This window comes from Prionailurus viverrinus, chromosome A1 (genome assembly GCF_022837055.1).
Source record: "Prionailurus viverrinus isolate Anna chromosome A1, UM_Priviv_1.0, whole genome shotgun sequence".
In the NCBI taxonomy this organism is placed as follows: domain Eukaryota; kingdom Metazoa; phylum Chordata; class Mammalia; order Carnivora; family Felidae; genus Prionailurus; species Prionailurus viverrinus.
In genome coordinates, this window is record NC_062561.1 from 66771873 (window position 1) to 66790676 (window position 18804).

General features: G+C 40.0%; 1 protein-coding gene across 1 annotated transcript in view; it reads left to right on the plus strand.

The window, feature by feature from the left end:
* GPC6 (glypican 6) overlaps positions 1-18804 on the plus strand; it is a 1113495-nt gene that overhangs the window by 999292 nt on the left and 95399 nt on the right. Inside the window, exon 5 of the mRNA XM_047873699.1 lies at positions 5157-5287. Coding sequence (XP_047729655.1) covers positions 5157-5287 — 131 coding nt within the window. The remainder of the gene's footprint in view (positions 1-5156; positions 5288-18804) is intronic.

Consider the following 18804-nt stretch of genomic DNA (forward strand, 5'->3'; position numbering starts at 1 on the left):
ACATAGTCACATATTTTTTTCTTGTGATGAGAACTTTTAAGATCTACTCTCTTAGCTGGGTGCCTGGGTGGCTCAGTTGGTTGAGTGTCTGACTTCATTCAGCTCAGGTCATGATTTCACCACTCATTGAGTTTGAGCCCCATATCAGGCTCTGTGCTGATAGCCCAGAGCCTGGAACCTGCTCGGGATTCTGTGTGTGTCTCTCTCTCTGCTCCTCCCCAACTCGTGCTCTGTCTCTCTGTGTGTGTGTCTCTCTCTCAAACATAAACTTTAAAAAAAATGTTAAGATCTACTCTCTCAGCATCTTCCAATGTGCAAAACCATATTGTTCACTATAGTCATCATGCCTTACATTATTACATCCCCAGGACTTATTAACTGAAAGTTTATACCCTTTTACCTCTTTTCACCTATTTGTCCCACCTACTAATTCCTGCCTCTTGCAACCACCAACCAGTCCATTCTCTGTATCTATGACTTCGTTTTTTGTAGATTCCACATATAACTGAGATCATACAGTATTTATCTTTCTCTCTCTGACTTATTTCACTTAACATAATGCCCTCTAGGTCCATCCAGGTTGTCACAAATGACAGAATTCCTTTCTTTCCCATGGCTGAATAATATATATCATCTTTATCCACTCACCTGTTGATGGACTGTTCCATTGTTTCCATGTGTTGGCCATTATAAGTAATACTTCAGTGAACATGGGGGTGCAAATATCTTCTCAAGTTGGTGATTTTATTTCCTAGAAATGAGATTGCTGGAGCATATGGTAGTCCTATTTTAAACTTTTTGAAGGAAACTCCATAGTATTTTCCACAGTGGCTGCACCAATTTATGTCCTCACCAACAGTGTAAAAGTGTTCCCTTTTCTCCACCTCTGTAGTTGATCAGCACAATAATAATTACTATTCTTTTTTATTATTATTTTGGTAAAAAACACATAACATAATATCTACTCTCTTAAATTTTTAGGTGTAAAATATAGTAGTGTTAACTGTATGCACATTACTACTCTTAATGATGATTCTGAGGTTTTGAGCCAATCTACACTAGCTTTTGAGTCTTCAAAGGAGAATTTAATTTACTTAGTAATTATATGTATATAATTAGTATATATTAGTTTATATATGTAATATATACTAACATATATATAAGGTATATAAACTAGTGTGTGTATATACGTGTGTATTTATATATATATATTTGCATACATATATGCAAATATATATGTATATAATGTATATGTATATGTACGTACATATACATATGTATGTGTATATGTACGTACACATACATATGTATGTGTATATGTGTACATATACATATATGTACATATACATATGTATATGTATATATGTACATATACATATATGTATATATGTACATATGTATATGTATATGTATATGTATGTACATATATATTATATATATGTGTGTATATATGTATATATACATGTATATGTATATATATATGTATATATGTATATGTATAATATATATGTGTGTGTATATATATATGTATAATTAGTAATAGCCTAAACCACATAACTTAAAGTAGCATATTTTAATTGCTGATCTAAAGTAAAAGAAAAATAGACACCCACCTACATCAAAAATGTATCATCTTAAATTAGCTCTTATAAAAAACTAAATGAGTTGCAATAAAGAATGGAAATATAGGAGCAACCAATTTGAGTGTAGGTGACCATTAGGTTATGTTTAATATACAGGATCATCAACTGGGCTGGCTTTTCCCAAGGCCACAAAGGCAAATGATCAGGAGTGGTTCACCCTGAGCATTTTTATCATGGTTAGAGTCTAAAAAGAGAAGATAAGTTTGCAGACCCAGAAACCTAACAGGCATGCACTATGGCGGGAAAGGAACAGGGAACAAAAAGATGGAAGTCACCAGAGAGAAACAGCTCTACTTTATGATAGGACCCCATAATTTCAAACTGTCACACTAAAATAAGTCCTTAGCATCCAGTCTGAACACTGGTCCTTATTACCCAGAGCACAATGGCTCTCAGATTTTCAGGAGAGCCTACAGTATCACTGTCTCAAGTCAGCCCATTCATGTCAGATGAATATACCTAGAGAGACCGACCAGTACTCTTTGTATTATGACTTGTGCAGATACTTATGTAAAACACACAGTTAACGATCCCTTAACTGATCCCTTAAGGATCAGTTTCTTTCATTTCACGTTGTGAGTAACTCCATAGAGCCAATTCTTTTTCCTGTACAAGGATTCTTGCTTCTTCTAGCAGGATATACCCATCTAGAGAAACTTGGTCATTCGTCATAAAAAATCATCATCAAAAACCTATTAGAAAGCTAAGGGTAAAGGGGATTTTTTTTTTTTTAAGAGAGAGAGAATGCACTTGAATGGGGGAGGGGCAGAGGGAAAGAGAGAGAGAATCCCAAGCAGGGCTCAATCCCACAACCTTGGGATCATGACATGAGTCAAAATCCAGAGTCAGACACTTAACAGACTGAGCCACCAGGCGCCCCTAAAGTGGGTTATTTTTAATAAACATACAAAACAGATACAAAGACAGAAAAGAAATAGATCAGACAACAGCCACCTTTTAAAACCTTGAAGGGAAAAACATCTTTAATATCAAAATACTACAACCCTACAATGTACATCCTCTGTCCACGCTGCCAGATAACTAAGGTCAGCAAGATGCAGAGAAATCACTACTTTTGTTACAAGATCTTGTCGTGATGTACACAGATAAGTCTGCATTATGTAAGGGAAAAAAATCAGAAAATTTGTTGTTAGGGGATCTCTGTGAATCTATTCATACTCCAAATTTTCCTAAGGATACTTTGGGACAGAGTGCCAGGAATGTGGCTGGAATAGAGCGCATTTATTCCCGGGGCCTTACATGAATTGTAGAGCAGACTCCATCCTGGGGGCTGGCGCAGAAAACCAATTGATACTGTTCAAGCTTATGTTGTTCACAAAACCTAGTCCTCTTTAGAAATGTAAATCTGTGCTTCCTAAAGAGTACTGTATCCTTCTTACAAGAATTCATCTCTCTTAAAAGGTTTCTCATCTGCCTAATTCATAACTATTTATAACCCTGAAAGAATTTTGATTGTTGGGCTTTGGGTTGAGCATGGTTGGATATGAATAAAGATAAAATTTGGTCTCCTCACACTAATACTATAAAATAACTGTATAAACAGCATTTACCATTAATAATATATTATATTTAGAAAGCAGATTATATGATATATGTATGGTATATTTCTAGTTGCATGCTTAAAATATTTATGCACAGAGGAAAAAAAACAAGGCCTACACAAACTGTTCAGAGTGTTTTTCTGGGAAGTGGTATTATCAGTGTATTTCACTTTTTGTTGGTTTTTTTTTTCTATATTTTGTAAGTGTTTGATAATAAACATCTATTATTTTGAAAGAAGGAAATTGTTTTAAGATTGGCTCCCAAGAGCTTTCACAATTGAAAAACCTGAGATCCAAGACTGGAATCTGTATGTTAAAAGTCTAGGCTGTGTTGCCTAATATGGTAGCCAGCAGTCTCAAGCAAATTTTAAAAGTATATTTAGGAGAACCTGGGTGGTTCAGTCACTTAAGCCTCCAACTTCAGCTCAGGTCATGATCTCACAGTTCATGAGTTCAAACCCCGCCCTGGGCTCTGTGCTGACAGCTCAGAGCCTGGAGCCTGCTCAGATTCTGTGTCTCCCTCTCTTTCTGCCCCTCCCCTGCTCATGATCTGTCTCTCTCTCTCTCTCTCTCTCAAAAAGAAACATTTAAAAAATATGAAAATTACATGTAAATTAATTAAAAGCCAACTAATTTATTAACAATTTAATTCTCCAGTTGCACTAGGCACATTTTAAGTTTCAACAGCCACATAGTCCTCATCACATAAAGTTCTATTCGACAGTCCTGGTGGAGGCAGGCTACCAAGCTGTGCCCTGAACGCTAAGACAAAAGCAAGCCAGTTTTCATGTGTCCGTAGGAGTGGACATATGCCCTTCACCATAGACCCTGAGAGACTCTTCATCACCAGTCCCTTTTATACACCTCACTAGACTGAGGCCAGGTAAGCTCAGGGTTTTTTCCCATAGCCATTCAGCTAGTTAGTGACAGATGAAGAATGAGAACTCAGGACTACTAGCTCCTAACACATAGCCCCTGTCAACATGTCACTATTACCATCTTTTCCAGAAAACTAAAGCTTCCCAAACAATACTTCAGTTGAATTCAGCTCAATTTTGTTTCACAGACATTTTTGGATGCTTAAAATGTGATAGGCACCATAATAAGCCTTGAATATACAAAACCAAGTAAGAGATGTGTCTCTACCCCAAAGCATGCCTAAGTGCTAACCCAGAAGGGCATCCGAAGTGGTGTGATAGTACAAATCAGGGACAGGTCTGTTCTTGGGAAATCTAGAAAGGTTTGAGTAGGGTCTGGACCTTTGTGCACCCAAATCCATGCGTTAGCACTTCTTCTTTAATATTCTCAATTTTCCCCATCCTCCAGGAGAAAAGAGGCTAGATTCCATTTTTTTTTGAAATCTACTTGATCCCTGACCTAATTTTGCTTTGTTTCTATTTTTGTTCTTTGGTTTAACTTCATGTGGAATACTAAGATACCTTCAACTCTTTCAATATGAACAAATTTTCTTATTTTTAAGCCTGGTTTTATACATGTAAAATAATTTTAAATATTCAAATGAAATTAAATAAAATACTGCTTTGGTATTTAGTCATCCACCCCATTTTTGGACTACATAAAAGCAAATAAAAATTTTGAATAAATGGGGAGCACCTGGGTGGCTTAGTCGGTTAAGCGTCTGGCTCTTGACTTCAGGTCAGGTCATGATCTCACAGTTCATGAGTTCGAGCCTCACATGGGGCTCTGTGCAGACAGTGGGGAGCCTGCTTGAGATTCTCTCTCACTCTCTCTCTCTCTCTCTCTTTCTGCTCCTCCCCCATTCGCTTGTGCACCCTCTCTCTCTCTCTCCCTGAAAATAATAAATAAACTTTAAAAATAAATTTTGAATGAATGATTATTTTTCAACAAGTTCTGTTGGAAATGTTTAAACACAGGCTAATGACTTGGAGCTCTGTGTTCTTCTATAAATCATGTTCCTGTGTTTTAACAGATGCAATGCTCTTGGTGGCAGAGCGACTGGAAGGACCATTCAACATTGAGTCTGTCATGGACCCAATAGATGTCAAGATCTCTGAAGCCATTATGAACATGCAAGAAAACAGCATGCAGGTGTCTGCAAAGGTATTTGCATTAGTCATGTTTGTACTAATAAGGAAAGTGCAGGAATGTAAAAACGAAGTAACTAGATGTGTCGACTGGGATTATGAATTCTAATACATCGTCAGAGAGCTTGTCCTGGTGAGCTACAAATTTGCTATTGCATTCAAAATGTCTACCAAAATGGCATTGAGAGGGGAAGCAATCTTTTATTCTCAGCTACTCAATCATGAAGTTTCAGAGAGTCCCAGGTATATTGACTAATCCCTCACATTTGTGAGCAATTTGGGGGGAATTTTCTTTTTAATATGTTTGAAATCTCTGCACACCGTCAGCCTGTTCTCTCTCTAAGAACTTCTAATTATATCTTCAGCTGTGCAAACCCAGCAAATGTTCTATATGTTCCGTCATAAATAATTAAACATTTCATCTGACTTCCTGTTTTAAGACTATGGTGTAACCTTCATTAATGACCCTTTAGGGGAAAGTGCTCCTTTGTATGAAGTCAAGCACACGTTAAAAGAAGAAAAGCTCATTTTCATAAATCATATGAGACAGAGCTTCTGGGTTTGCAGCTGCAGAGACCCCAAATGCCAGGTGCCCAATTTTTATTTGTCTCTGCTCAGTTGAAGATAAGCAGGACCTGCATTAAGCCAAATGAAGTTTGCAAAGTGTCTCCAGCCTGTCCCTTCATCGCCCCTTTTCACCCACAATGGCGACTGCACAAAGCCCTTATGTGCTCTTTACTGGTCTCTCTGTCATTAAACACTAACCAAATCTATATCAGTCCTTTGAACCTGGTTGGTGACTGAGTGATTGCGTTTTAATTGAAAGTCGTTCACGGAAAAATAGGTCAGCCAAAGAGATGCATGCTTAGCTTTCTTCGATTTGTAAAATCCTTTGTGAGATTTCAAATATAATCAAGGAGGAAGGGGTGTGTGATGGGGAGAAATTGCAGGGCAGAAAGCCAGCCATGGAATCAGACTAGGTCTCCTTGGATGAGTCTGAATCAAGCCAGATTTGGGCTTTTCAGGGTGAGCTGGTAGGAAGCGGGGTAAGAAAACATCTGGCCTGGGTCCCTTTCTCTCTGTCCTTGAGAGAGGAACAAGCCAAAAGTTGTATAGGCCTAGATCTGGCTTTTAATGAGCTTTGGGGGAGCCTGTGTCAAGGAAGATGCTCCAAATCACCACCGCCTGTTGGGGAAATGGCACGTTCGGGGGCTCCGCAAAAAGCTATTTTCTTTCTTTCCTGGGGAAACAAATCGCAATCATTTATTCCTCTCAAATCTACTGCCCGGACGGGGACTCGTGTTGTTTTGAGAGGTCACTAGCTCAGCAGTGCTTAAGTACCAGAAACTGAGGTTGCTAATATTCAAAACAGCCTTGCAGGAGATGGCGTGAGTTGTACACTGACAGACGTGTCTGCAGTTTGAGACCATCACACTTCTTAGAAGGATTTGCACTGGAGCGTGTGCATTCGTGTTCAAGTTACTACATTAAAAATTCTCGAAGAGGTCAGATGGACTCTCTTTCTTCCCAGAATGTGGATGAGACATTTTTGTTGAATTTGTCCAACTACATTATAATAGTAGGGCTGTTAATAAGGGATGTGCTTTTAAAAAGACATATTTCTTGGTAAGAAATGTCAAAATCAAGAGTAGAAATAATATAGGGCATGTAAGAGGACACTCACCTTAGAGGATACAGCATAGCGGGTCATAAAAAAACAGTACAAAAAATGTCAAAGGGGCTAGAAAAGGTGTATCCGGTAGTCTTGACACAGGGCAAAGGGGAGGGAGTTAAGGAAGGGGAGAGAGGAGAGGTTCTGCAGGAAAAAAGGATGGGAGGCAGGCTACCATCTGGAAGAGGGTTTGAGGAAGGACCAAAGCCAGCCTCACACACAGGGGAGAGGTAACAGGTGGTTGGAACTTGGACACATTTAGCAGGAAACACCAATAGGATTTGCTGAAGAGGCGGATATGTTCCTAAAGAGGCTTTATTGCATCAAGGGAATGGAATTTGGAAATAGGTAGTTTCATTTTCCATATAAACCATATCCATGAAATTATGAATGAACTAAAGTCTGAAATCTACATTCTTAGCTAAGAACTGGAGGGTTGTCTTTTTCCTATTTCAAAGGCCCCTCAGTCACCCTTGATAGACAGTGACAAGGAATGGAAGTTCTAGATTTCCACACTTTCACCACAGTATTTGCATAACGAGACTTCCTTGCCTTCTGATAAGGCTTTGAGTGAAGCCAGAAGCTATTTCCTAATTGAGGGTAGGGGTGGGGGGTGGACAGACATCCTGAGAGTTGTAAAGCTCACAAATTAAAATGACTTTTTACTCCAGGATATGATTGGCAACTTCTCCTTAGAAAATCATTGACCTTATTACACCAGTGGCTGATAGAAGTCATTCCAGAGCCTCTTTCGGAAAAGCAACAGTATTTATAACTGCTAGATCATATGTGTTGAACGCTTACTGCAAGGGACTGCACTGGGCTTTATATGGTTTATGTTATGCAGTATTTATAACAATGCTTGTGATGAGATAGAACTCCCCCCCCCCTATTTTCCAGATAAGGAAACCAAGGCATAGAAAGTTTAAGTAACTTACAAACCCCTCATGGTGCATGAGGGGTGCATAGAGGGTGGTCTGGTGGCAGAAGTCACTTTGCCAGATCACTGCGTTACAACAAGGAGGGTGCCTCCAAAGCCAGTCTCACATAAGGGCGGAGTTCAGCAAATCTGTGCTGCCTAGACCAAATATTAAGAGAAAGTTCAGAGACTTTCAGTAATACCTTCATGAGAAGCCGAGGGAACAGGGTGGCAAAGCCAGAAGGACTCAAGTTGTCCGTCTTTCTGTCCGATTCCCTTCAAAACGTACCTTGCGCTTCCCACCATGCTGAATTCTCATGAAAGAGTTCTCTTGTCTAACCTCATCACTCATGGCTTCCAGCCTTTTCTCGGGTTGTGATAGTACAAAGTATAAAAGACTACTCTTGTCTCCCTTTTGCTATCTGAAGGCGGAGAGGAACACGCAACAGTTTCAGATAGGAAATTTCCCTCTCTAATGGTTCTCCTCGTATCTGTAGGAGGGAACAGCTCATGCAGTGGGATTTACCGACCAATGAAAAGATCTGTTCTCACCATGTGTGCTTGTGCTCCAATCTTATCTTAGATCTGTTTTTACAGATATTATCAGATCCTTTTCCTCTCCTATTTAGCCCACAGCTAAACTGTTATCTGTAAGGGATACTGACATTCCTTTCAAAAAAATACATTGGCTAGGGGCGCCTGCCTGGCTCAATCAGAAGGGCATGCAACTCTGATCTCAGGGTCATGAGATTGAGCCCTACATTGGGTGTGGAGATCACCTAAATAAATAAATAAACAAACTTAAAAAAATACATTGGCTATATGAAGTTGTATGATCCAGTTATAATAATTTGGGAATAGCATTATGGCACTTATTTCAAACTCTTGGTTTGTATATTCTTTGTATAATATCATATGTTATATAATATATTACATATATCATTATATGTGTATATATGTGTATATACACATTTAAGTGTTTTTTTTTTTTTGAGAGAGAGAGAGAGAGAGAAAGAGATAGAGAGTGAGCAGGGGAGGGGCAGAGAGAGAGAGGGAGACAGAATCCCAAACAGGTTTCACAATGTCAGCACAGAGCCCAACGTGGGGCTCAAACTCAGGAAACATGAGATCACAACCTGAGCCAAAATCAAGAGTCAGATGCGTAACTGACTGAGCCACCCAGGTGCCCCTGTATATACACAATTTTAAAGACTGGAGACAAACGCGTGTTAAAATTTGGTTGGTTCTTTTTGGGCGAATAATCACCTAGTAACAATGATAATCATCATTGCCACCATTAGTTGAACACCTATTATATTCATTCACCAAATACCCTATCATGTACCAAGCCTGAAGAATGTGGTAGAGGACAAAATAGATCCTCTGCCCTCATGTCAGTCTCTTTCTAGATGCTTTATGTATTTATTTCACATCCTTGCTGCAATCTTGTAGAACATCTATTTCCTGATTTTATAGGTAAAGAGTGTTAAATTTACAGAAATTAAGTAGCCTGCCTAAAGTCATGCAACTACCAAGTGGCGAGCTGGGATTACTACTGCAAATGGTCTGATCCAAAGAAAGAAGACTTTCCCAGTATGCCACTATTTCCTCAGTAAGTGTCTCCCCACCTGGTCTAGACATAATTCAGCCCTGGAGGAAACAGCCTTCGCACAAGAGGGCTATTGCCCAACACGTACCACAGAGAACCCTCTGATGAGAAACACATGCTGTTAGTTCTTCAAGCCCCAAACAACCAAGCTTCTCACATTCACCAATTTAACCATCTTCATCACAGACAGGAAAGCACCCTTATTATTCTACCGCTCTGTTACCTACACAAATCAAAGAACTTTGCAGGTTTGTGGAAATTCCCCAAGGGAAGGGAGAACAAACCTTGCTGAGTCCCTGTCTATGAATTTCAGATGTGTTGATAGTCTCCTTCTAATCCTATCAGGGAAGGTGGAACTGATCTCACTCGATATAATTTAACTGCATTAGGAATAATTTCAAACCTAATCCAGGAAAAGATTGGTTTGTCAGATATAATCTAAATTAAGAAGGGAGCCATTAAATTCCAATTGAAACCATCCATTCAATTAATACTTATTACAGACGAGGGTAGAACCCATTATGGAAGAGCAGGGTGGCCTTCAGGTACTTAATTTTCTGACGACAACTCTTTCTGAATCTCCGGCACAAATGAAGATTTAAAAAAAACCTAAGAGGACAGAAAAGAGAATATAATAACATCTGCCTCTAGGTAGTGGGTCTTAGTTTCCTCATCTGTGAAATGAATGGTTCTTTGAAATGTGCTTTTCCAGTTCTGCAGTTTACAGTGTTGTGAACATTATCTCTTTATCTCTTCACTACCGGTTAGAGTTTCCTTTCTGAGCATCCAGATATTTTTCTTGGGATCTTTTGTTTTTCAAAACATTCAGACACCAATGATATCACATGTGGAAACTATCTTCTTTCAGATATGAAGACTCTGTTTAGAATTTAGCTCAAATAAGTATATTTTTATTCCAGTGGTGTTTATATTTACTTTGAGCTTCTAGATTCTGTGTGCACTTCTTAAGGCAGTAAACATGATATTTCTCGTGTTGTGGTTATATGCGTACTTACGGTCTCCTTCCAAGATTAAAAATTATTTGAAGACAGGAGTTACATCTTATTTGTTACTACATTCTTTAGAGAGTCATCCTATCGCATCATTGTATGCATGGAAACCACATTGTATTTTGCTGAGCTGAATTTGGAATGTGAAAGTATAATGCCACAGAGACTTCAACAATAAAGAATAGAAAACACCTTAAAATGTATTTGAAGTCAGTCTAGTATTCTTTTTTTTTTTAATTTTTTTTAACGTTTATTTATTTTTGAGACAGATAGAGACAGAGCATGAACGGGGGAGGGTCAGAGAGAAGGAGACACAGAATCTGAAACAGGCTCCAGGCTCTGAGCTGTCAGCACAGAGCCCGACTCGAGGCTCGAACTCACAGACCGTGAAATCATGACCTGAGCCGAAGTCGACCGCTTAACCGACTGAGCCACCCAGGAGCCCCTAGTATTCTTTAAAATAGCATAAATGTGAAGGGGTACCTGGATGACTCCGTCAGTTAAATGTCCAACTTCGGTTCAGGTCATGATCTCACAGTTTCATGAGTTCAAGCCCCATGTCAGGCTCTGTGCTGACAGCTCAGAGCCTGGAGCCTGCTTCACACCCTGTGTCTCCCTCTCTCCCTGCCCCTACCCTGCTCGCACTCTGTCTCTCTGTCTCTGTCTCTCTCTAAAAAGTAAACATCAAAAAATATTTTAATTAAAAAATGAGGATGCCAGTAGTACCTACTCATAGACTTTTTTGAGAGTAAAATGATGTCATCCATGTAAAATGCTTAGCGTGGGATTTATCAAATTGAAACCACTTGTACAAGTTCAATGTTTTAATTGCTGTTATTGAAAACATCTATGATGTGTAAATCCTAAAGAGCATTGATTGGCTCTGTGGTTTTGCCTCCTCCATGATGGCCTGTGAGCTTCTCTTTAACATCTCAGATTCGAAGAGCAGGATGTGATATATACACCTACTCTGAAAGTCACCTGTGCTCGGTGTTATTTCCAATGGCAGTGAATCTCCTTGAAAGGGACACATATTTTGGCATGGCCTGTGGCATGACATGGCACTGAAGAAATGTCTAATGAACAAAGCCTTCAGGAGGAAGGGGCTCGGGGAGAAGAGTGGGGTGGAGAGAGGCTGTCAGCAGCTTACTCCCTACCTGGTGGTCGCACCAGTACCGATACAGCAAAAGGTTTTAGAAGAATGTCACTGGCCTTTGCCTAATATCACATTATTCTTACATGAAGGGAATAATTGGCCTGCTGCATTGACAAGTAGCTCAGTTCCTTCTGCCTGATTTCTGAGGAAAAAAGCAAATGGCTATACTATTTATTATAAAGTTCTATTTCTATTTCTTCTTCAGGTTTTTTTTAAATGTTTATTTTTGAGAGAGAGAGAAAGAGAGAGAGCACGCACACACAAGCAGGAGAGGGGCAGAGACAGAGGGAGATGCAGAATCCAAAGCAGGCTCCAGGCTCTGAGTTGTCAGCACAGAGCCTGGTGGAGGGCTCGAACTCACAAACCGCGAGATCATGACCTGAGCCAAAGTCAGAAGCTTAACCGACTGAGCCACCCAGGCACCCTGTTCAGTTTTGTTTTTAAAAGAAAAGAGGGAGTCCTCAATGATGTCTCGATTCAGAATATTCAGAAGAGTTTCTCTGGTTTTTTAAAATTTCAAAGTTTGTATTCTGCCCGTCAGCTCTTACTTATAATATTTCACCAAGAAACAGTGACCTCCTTGAAACATCTTTTATTCTTTGATTTCTCTATTTCTACACAGAAAACTAGAATCTGTTCTATTCCTGTTTGTGACATCACTGGATAAGAAAGCCAGATTTTTCAGATGCTACATACAAAGAAAAGAAAGGAAGGGGGGGAAAAAAAGACACCTTTCTTATAAAGTAAAATGAAGGTTCGAGAAAAATGCCTACAATGCATTAAAAGAAACGCATCCCAAGCAAACTAGTTTTAACTTTCCTTCCATGTACAGGGATTAAAAAAAAAAAAAAAAACTCCCTCCTTTTGATGATAAAGGGAAACTCCTGATTATCTCTAACCTTTGGAGATTTATCTTAAGATTTTCCTTCACTTTAACTTCAGGGCAAAAGATGAGAAGATTACCTTTAATGAAGCTTACTCAAGAATAGGTGACTGAAACTCAATTCGGTTTTTTAACATTCAGTACGTTCTTAGAAACAGAGGAAGATACCCTCTCACTTGCCTGAAAGAAAGTCTTCTAACATCCTCCTTAGAAGGGAACTCCTTAGAACTTTGAAGAGAACTCCTTCCTTAGAATCAGGCTTTCCAAGGGCCACGGATGGTCGTGTTGAGGAATTCAGTAGACCCAGTGTGACCCATATACAGTCATCCCCGGCTCTTAGTGTTGCCCCCTACCCAGGGATACACCGTCCTGCTGGCTTCAGAGAGTCAGTGCCCCAGCCATCCTACATGTATGCATAGGAAGGAGCTACCACTGTGTGTTTACAGTAACTTGTTCTGCCACAAATGTTTGAATTATATGGCTTCCTATAAGTCTTTCTTCTAACATGTTTCGCAAGTCTCTTTCATTTCACCTCATTATTCCAGAATAGATCTTTTTTTTTCTTTTCTTTTTTTTTTTTTTTGACGTTTTTATTTATTTTTGGGACAGAGAGAGACAGAGCATGAACGGGGGAGGGGCAGAGAGAGAGGGAGACACAGAATCAGAAACAGGCTCCAGGCTCCGAGCCATCAGCCCAGAGCCTGACGCAGGGCTCGAACTCACGGACCGTGAGATCGTGACCTGGCTGAAGTCGGACGCTTAACCGACTGCGCCACCCAGGCGCCCCCAGAATAGATCTTAAAACACCAGCCTAGATGCCTTACAAAGTGAGAATCAATAATTTCTTTATTAATACACGTGACCTGTTAGCTAGACGAAATGTCTTTAAAACTTGGGGCGCATGGGGGTGGGTGAGAAAAAGAGCTCTTCTGCAGAAAAGTGAGACCTCCTCGGACACAGTGTTCTGACTTTGCTACAGGGACGGGAGTAATTTCCCCCCAAATCTCTCCCAGCCCAGACTGCTCTCCGGATCATGCCTGTTTATCCAAGGGTCAGCCACACATCCCCACCTGCCACCCGCAATAGCGCTATCCAAAACTGTACTCGTATCCTCCCAGAAAGCCTCCCTCCCCAGAGATGGTGCCCTCTGCCGCACCTCGTCCTAGACAGAAACGCAGCTGACTCCTCAACTTCCCCTTCTCCCTCGCCATCACAGTCGGTCTATAATGGACCCCACTGATCAGTCATTCTAAATCTCTTTTGAATCCATCCACCGTGGCTCCCTTCATTTTATCATCTCCCCTGTGGATTATAGCCTCCTAATTTATTCCCTGCCTTTGGTTTGGCCACGCTCTCATCTATTCTCCACAGTCACCGGATGGATTGCTAAAAATGCAGATGTGTTCACATTACTCCCCTGCTCACCAGCTTTCCATGGCTCTCAGGTGCCATTAGACTCAAGGCCAGACGTAGCCCGGCACAATGTTGTCCTTAGCCTGTCTCCCCAGGCCACCACTCACCACTGTCTCCACCTGGAATTATTGAAGCAAATGTTTATTGAGCATTGATTATCTTCCTAGCACCATACTAGATGCTATGGAGGTGGTAGTGGATAAGACCAACCGAGTCTGAGTCCTACTAGATGTTTTAACATAGGAAGTAAGAGAACCTCTGTATGTGCCACACATACAAGATGGCCCTGGCTTTGTTGTTCCAAAGAACCATCCTCTGTCACCTCCATGCTTTTGCACAAGCTGTCCTCTCATCCTGGAACATCGTGTCCTCTCCACCCCGAACACCAAATATGCACCATCTTCCAGTATTTCTAGCACATTCCAAATATTTCTTTACTTCCTGGGTAAGATTCAGTGATATACTGGCAAATGCTTGCACAACCAGCTCTCAATGCAGTAACCATGCAGTTAACCATGTAAATGAAGTTATTAACTATGCAGTTACTTACTAAGCATGTAGTGTTTGCCAATTTCTGTTGTGTAAATATTCCCACCATGGTGATTTCATGCTACCAACGTGATGTCACTGAACACAGAGTAGCTCACCACAAGGTAACATTTCCCCCCTTTAGTGATACAATTGGCATAAATAACCTCAAAGGCATAAGTAATAGTAAGTAATTAGGAAGTAATGAGTTTTGAGTATATAGTACCTTTGTTTTCAATATAACGTATACAAATTTCTTTAAGTTTCTACAGTTTAGCTTTTAATAATCACTGTTTAATGACTGGCTTGCAGAATTCCTGAAAATTTAACAAGTGGTCTTGTGAGCCCATAAGAGCCAGTTTGAACACAGCACTGCTATTCTAGAAATCCTTCTCTGACCCTCCATTCTGGTTAGTTGCCCCTTGTGGGTGCCCCCATTGCATTTATCATGATGTAATTGTCCAGTTTCTTGTCGGAACTTTCATGAGAGCAGGGGCATGTCCAGGTGGCACCTATGTCTGGCCATAGTGACACTCAATGAATATTGTTTGTGTGATGGGTTGAATGGATGATACAGAGCCAGGCTGATGAAATCTACACATCTATGTAAATTCAGCAAAATAATCTTAAAACTCATAAACAAAGGGCATATAAAATAATCATTTAGCCAGGCCAAGAAGGTTAAGGTCTCTTCGTCTCCACTCTCAAAATACGCTTTGTTCGGTTCCTTGTAATTCTTCCCTACTAACCATTTGGGAGAAAATGTTAAGGTGTTCTGCTCTTTAAGGAAGGCAAACGCTTCAAGGGAAAAAAATCATCTTCTCAAGCAAATGGAACGAATTTGCTTTTATTGAAGAAACAATTTTAAGACGTATGCAAAACATCTGACAGATATTCTGGAACCAAGCTGCATAAGCATTGGGAGTAAATTTTTAAAACCTTAAAACTGACATGGTAGCTGGCTTTTGAAAATTGAAGCCAGTGAAAAGCAGCCAAAGCTGAAACTGATGAGTTGACTTGATTCAATATAACCCGAAATTCTCTTCACGGAGTCCTGAGCCTGCCCAGGGACCCATGTGGAGTTTGCCAGACAACTTGGCCAAGGGATCATTGTAATCAGTCTTTAGGGGGAAAAAAGCATGAGTCAGGGAGCAAAGAAAAAGAGAGGAAGAGAGAGGGGAAGGAAGAGAGAGAAGGAGGGGTGGGTGAACAAGAAAAGAGCAGATTGTTCTGAGACATTAGGATGAAAACATGTTTTCTTAAAAAATCAATCCATAAAGAGAGCTGGCAAACTAATAAAACAAAAGAAAAAGAAAAAGCCTTGATATTTAAAATGTTTGTGTAACGAGCACAGTAATTTTATATATCAAAAGAAAGAAGTCATTATTAAAAGTTTTCGGTTTATGGGGAGCCTGGGTGGCGCAGTCGGTTAAGCGTCCGACTTCAGCCAGGTCACGATCTCGCGGTCCGGGAGTTCGAGCCCCGCGTCAGGCTCTGGGCTGATGGCTCAGAGCCTGGAGCCTGTTTCCGATTCTGTGTCTCCCTCTCTCTCTGCCCCTCCCCCGTTCATGCTCTGTCTCTCTCTGTCCCAAAAATAAATAAACGTTGAAAAAAAAAAAAAAATTAAAAAAAAAAAAGTTTTCGGTTTATATTCAGGAAAAGTCTTCGTGGGATATTAGCAGAATGCAAAAAACATTGTGAAATGAGGCTCTAGGGTGTCAGTTTAGTCTTGTGTCATGGTGATGATATGGCTTTTCTGGCTATGACTCTTAATAAACTGGGGTTTAAAAAAACATTTCAACTTATTCACATCTATTTACTAATGATAGGTGGACAACTCCTGCACACCCATTTCTATCTCCAGACTATACTTCTTTGAAAAAGGACCCCAGCTCTGTGCTGACCCTAGACAGTCAAGGACAGGGAGACCCTTCAACTGCAGCCATGGGCAAGTGGCGATGCTCAGAAAGGGATGCTTTGCAAACAGCCTGATTTGCCTTCCACTTTGCTACAAGCAACAGCCATTGCTTGAGACGTGAGCCCAGTTTCCTCTAGAACCTGTGTCTCTTAGCTCATCCGCCATTAATCAGAGAGCCAAGCCTGACTATTATATACACAGGGTCTTAAGCTCTCTAATTGGCTTTCCAAGCACAGTGGTTAGCTGTTATCAAGCGATCAAGGAACAGGGTTTTTTTTGGTTTTATTTATCAGTTTAAACAAAGTTGTTGATTTGGTTTTGCTTTAAGTTGGCACGGTAAACGGAATAAGGGAAATATCAAATGAGTTTTTTACACAGACCCATGATTCATTGTTTTTCCTGAAGTCCAAAGAAAGAAATGTTAGGCTGATTCTGGAGAGATAATGATTCTTTGTGATAAAGTATATAAAATACATAGCACAGGGTCTGGCCCATCATGGACATTCAGTAAGTGAAAGCTCTCTTTTCCTTTCCAGTCTTGTCTTACAGAAATCTGTCTGCTAATTGCCTTCCATAAATGTTTGCAAAAGGGTGAAATTACAACTAAAAATTTTATTTATCCATAAGCTTTCATTCCCAGGGTTTTTTGTTGTTGTTGTTTGGTTTTTTTTGTTTTTGTTTTTTTAAGAAAAGCATGTACTGTGGGGCTCCTGGGTGGCTCATTCATTTAAGCATCTGACTCTTGGTTTCAGCTTAGGTCATGATCTCACAGTTCATGGATTCAAGCCCCACAATGGGCTCTTCTCTGACAGTCTGAGGCCTGTTTGGGATTCTCTCTCTCCCTGTCTCTCTGCCCTTCCCCTGCTCATGCTCTCTCTTTCTCAAAATAAATAAACTAAAAAAAAAAAAAAAAAAAAAAAAACACATACTGTGTGCTAGGAACTCTTGCAGATTCTGGGATTCAGCAATGAACAAAATATTTAAGATCCAATTCTTCATGAAAGATTACCCATGCATCACTCTGCATAATCCATAGATTTGATTTGTTATCCATTATTGTGCTATTTAATTGCTAAAATATTACTTCAATAATATACCTTTCTATGCCTCATATTTTTAGTGTCTTTTCAAAGCATCATATCATTCTGTCTTCCCAGCAGCCATGAGAATGGGGGAGAATATGTTACTCCAAGGTCATACAGGTTTAAGGAGAAAGTCTAGACTCTCGTTCATGGCCTTTCTCTTAGGCCACAGCTGTCTCTCAAGAAAACAATGAGACATACTTGGACAAAACATATGTAAAGCCCATGCAGATATGATAGCTTCTGTTTCCTTGGGAACGACTGGGATAGATTTGAATTCCCCAAGTGGTCATGTAACAAACAGTTCACTCATCAACACTGTAATTTAAATTAGAATCTCGTAAGTAAATAAAACATTACTTACTCTCAAAACACCAAGTCCAAATAAATCTAGGTAGCATTAACTGCCACCCATATTAATATGAAAGATTAGAGTTCTGTCTGCAAATTTTCAGAACGATATATGGGAATAGCAACATCCCACCACAATAAGAACCCACTGAGCAGAAACTGAGAAGATAGAATTTTTTTAAAAACATAGGAGCCGAGACAGGATTGATCGGCAGCCGCTGCTTATCAGGTCACCAGTAATGACTTTTGTGGATGTATAATCAACCTGCAGAAGACAAAGAGATATAGGTATAAAGCTACGGATGCTTCTGGAAAAGTGCATACCATGTTGTTTTATTTTAAGGGAAATATGTTAAGACGCTGAGATGTCCTTAAGAGAAAACGGCTTATATTTTAAAACCTAAGACACAGCACTCAAACCTGTTATCACCACACCTTCCTCTCTTTTTCACCTCTCGGAAACAATAAAATGTCTCTTCTTTCAGAACTTTGTAGCTTTAACGTCAGCGTCTTTAATCTCAGAATGCCAGCATACTTCTGAGACATTATTTTAGTAATCTTCTTAAGAGAGAGAATTCATAAGGCAGATATGTTCCCCAAACCCACAGGTTTTGCAAGCCCACTAAGCACGAAGGAAAATTCTGTTGTACATTTGTGGTACCTGTCTACACTGGGACTGCCAGCTACTTTTCCAAATTACAGCGGTCCCCCCTTATCCATGGTTTTGCTTTCCATGGTTTCAGTTTTTCAGTTACCTGCACTCAAATGTGATCCCAAAGCAGATGACCTTCCTTCTGACCTTCCTTCCTCTGTCAGAAGGCTACCACCAGTCTAACACCATGTCACAGCGTCTGCGTCACTCATCCCACTTCATCTCTTGTAGGCATTTTATCCTCTCACCTCATCACAGGAAGAAGAGTGATACAGTGACAGTAAGATATTTTAAGGGGGGGTTCCATGTTCACATAACTTTTATGATGGTCTTTTGTTAC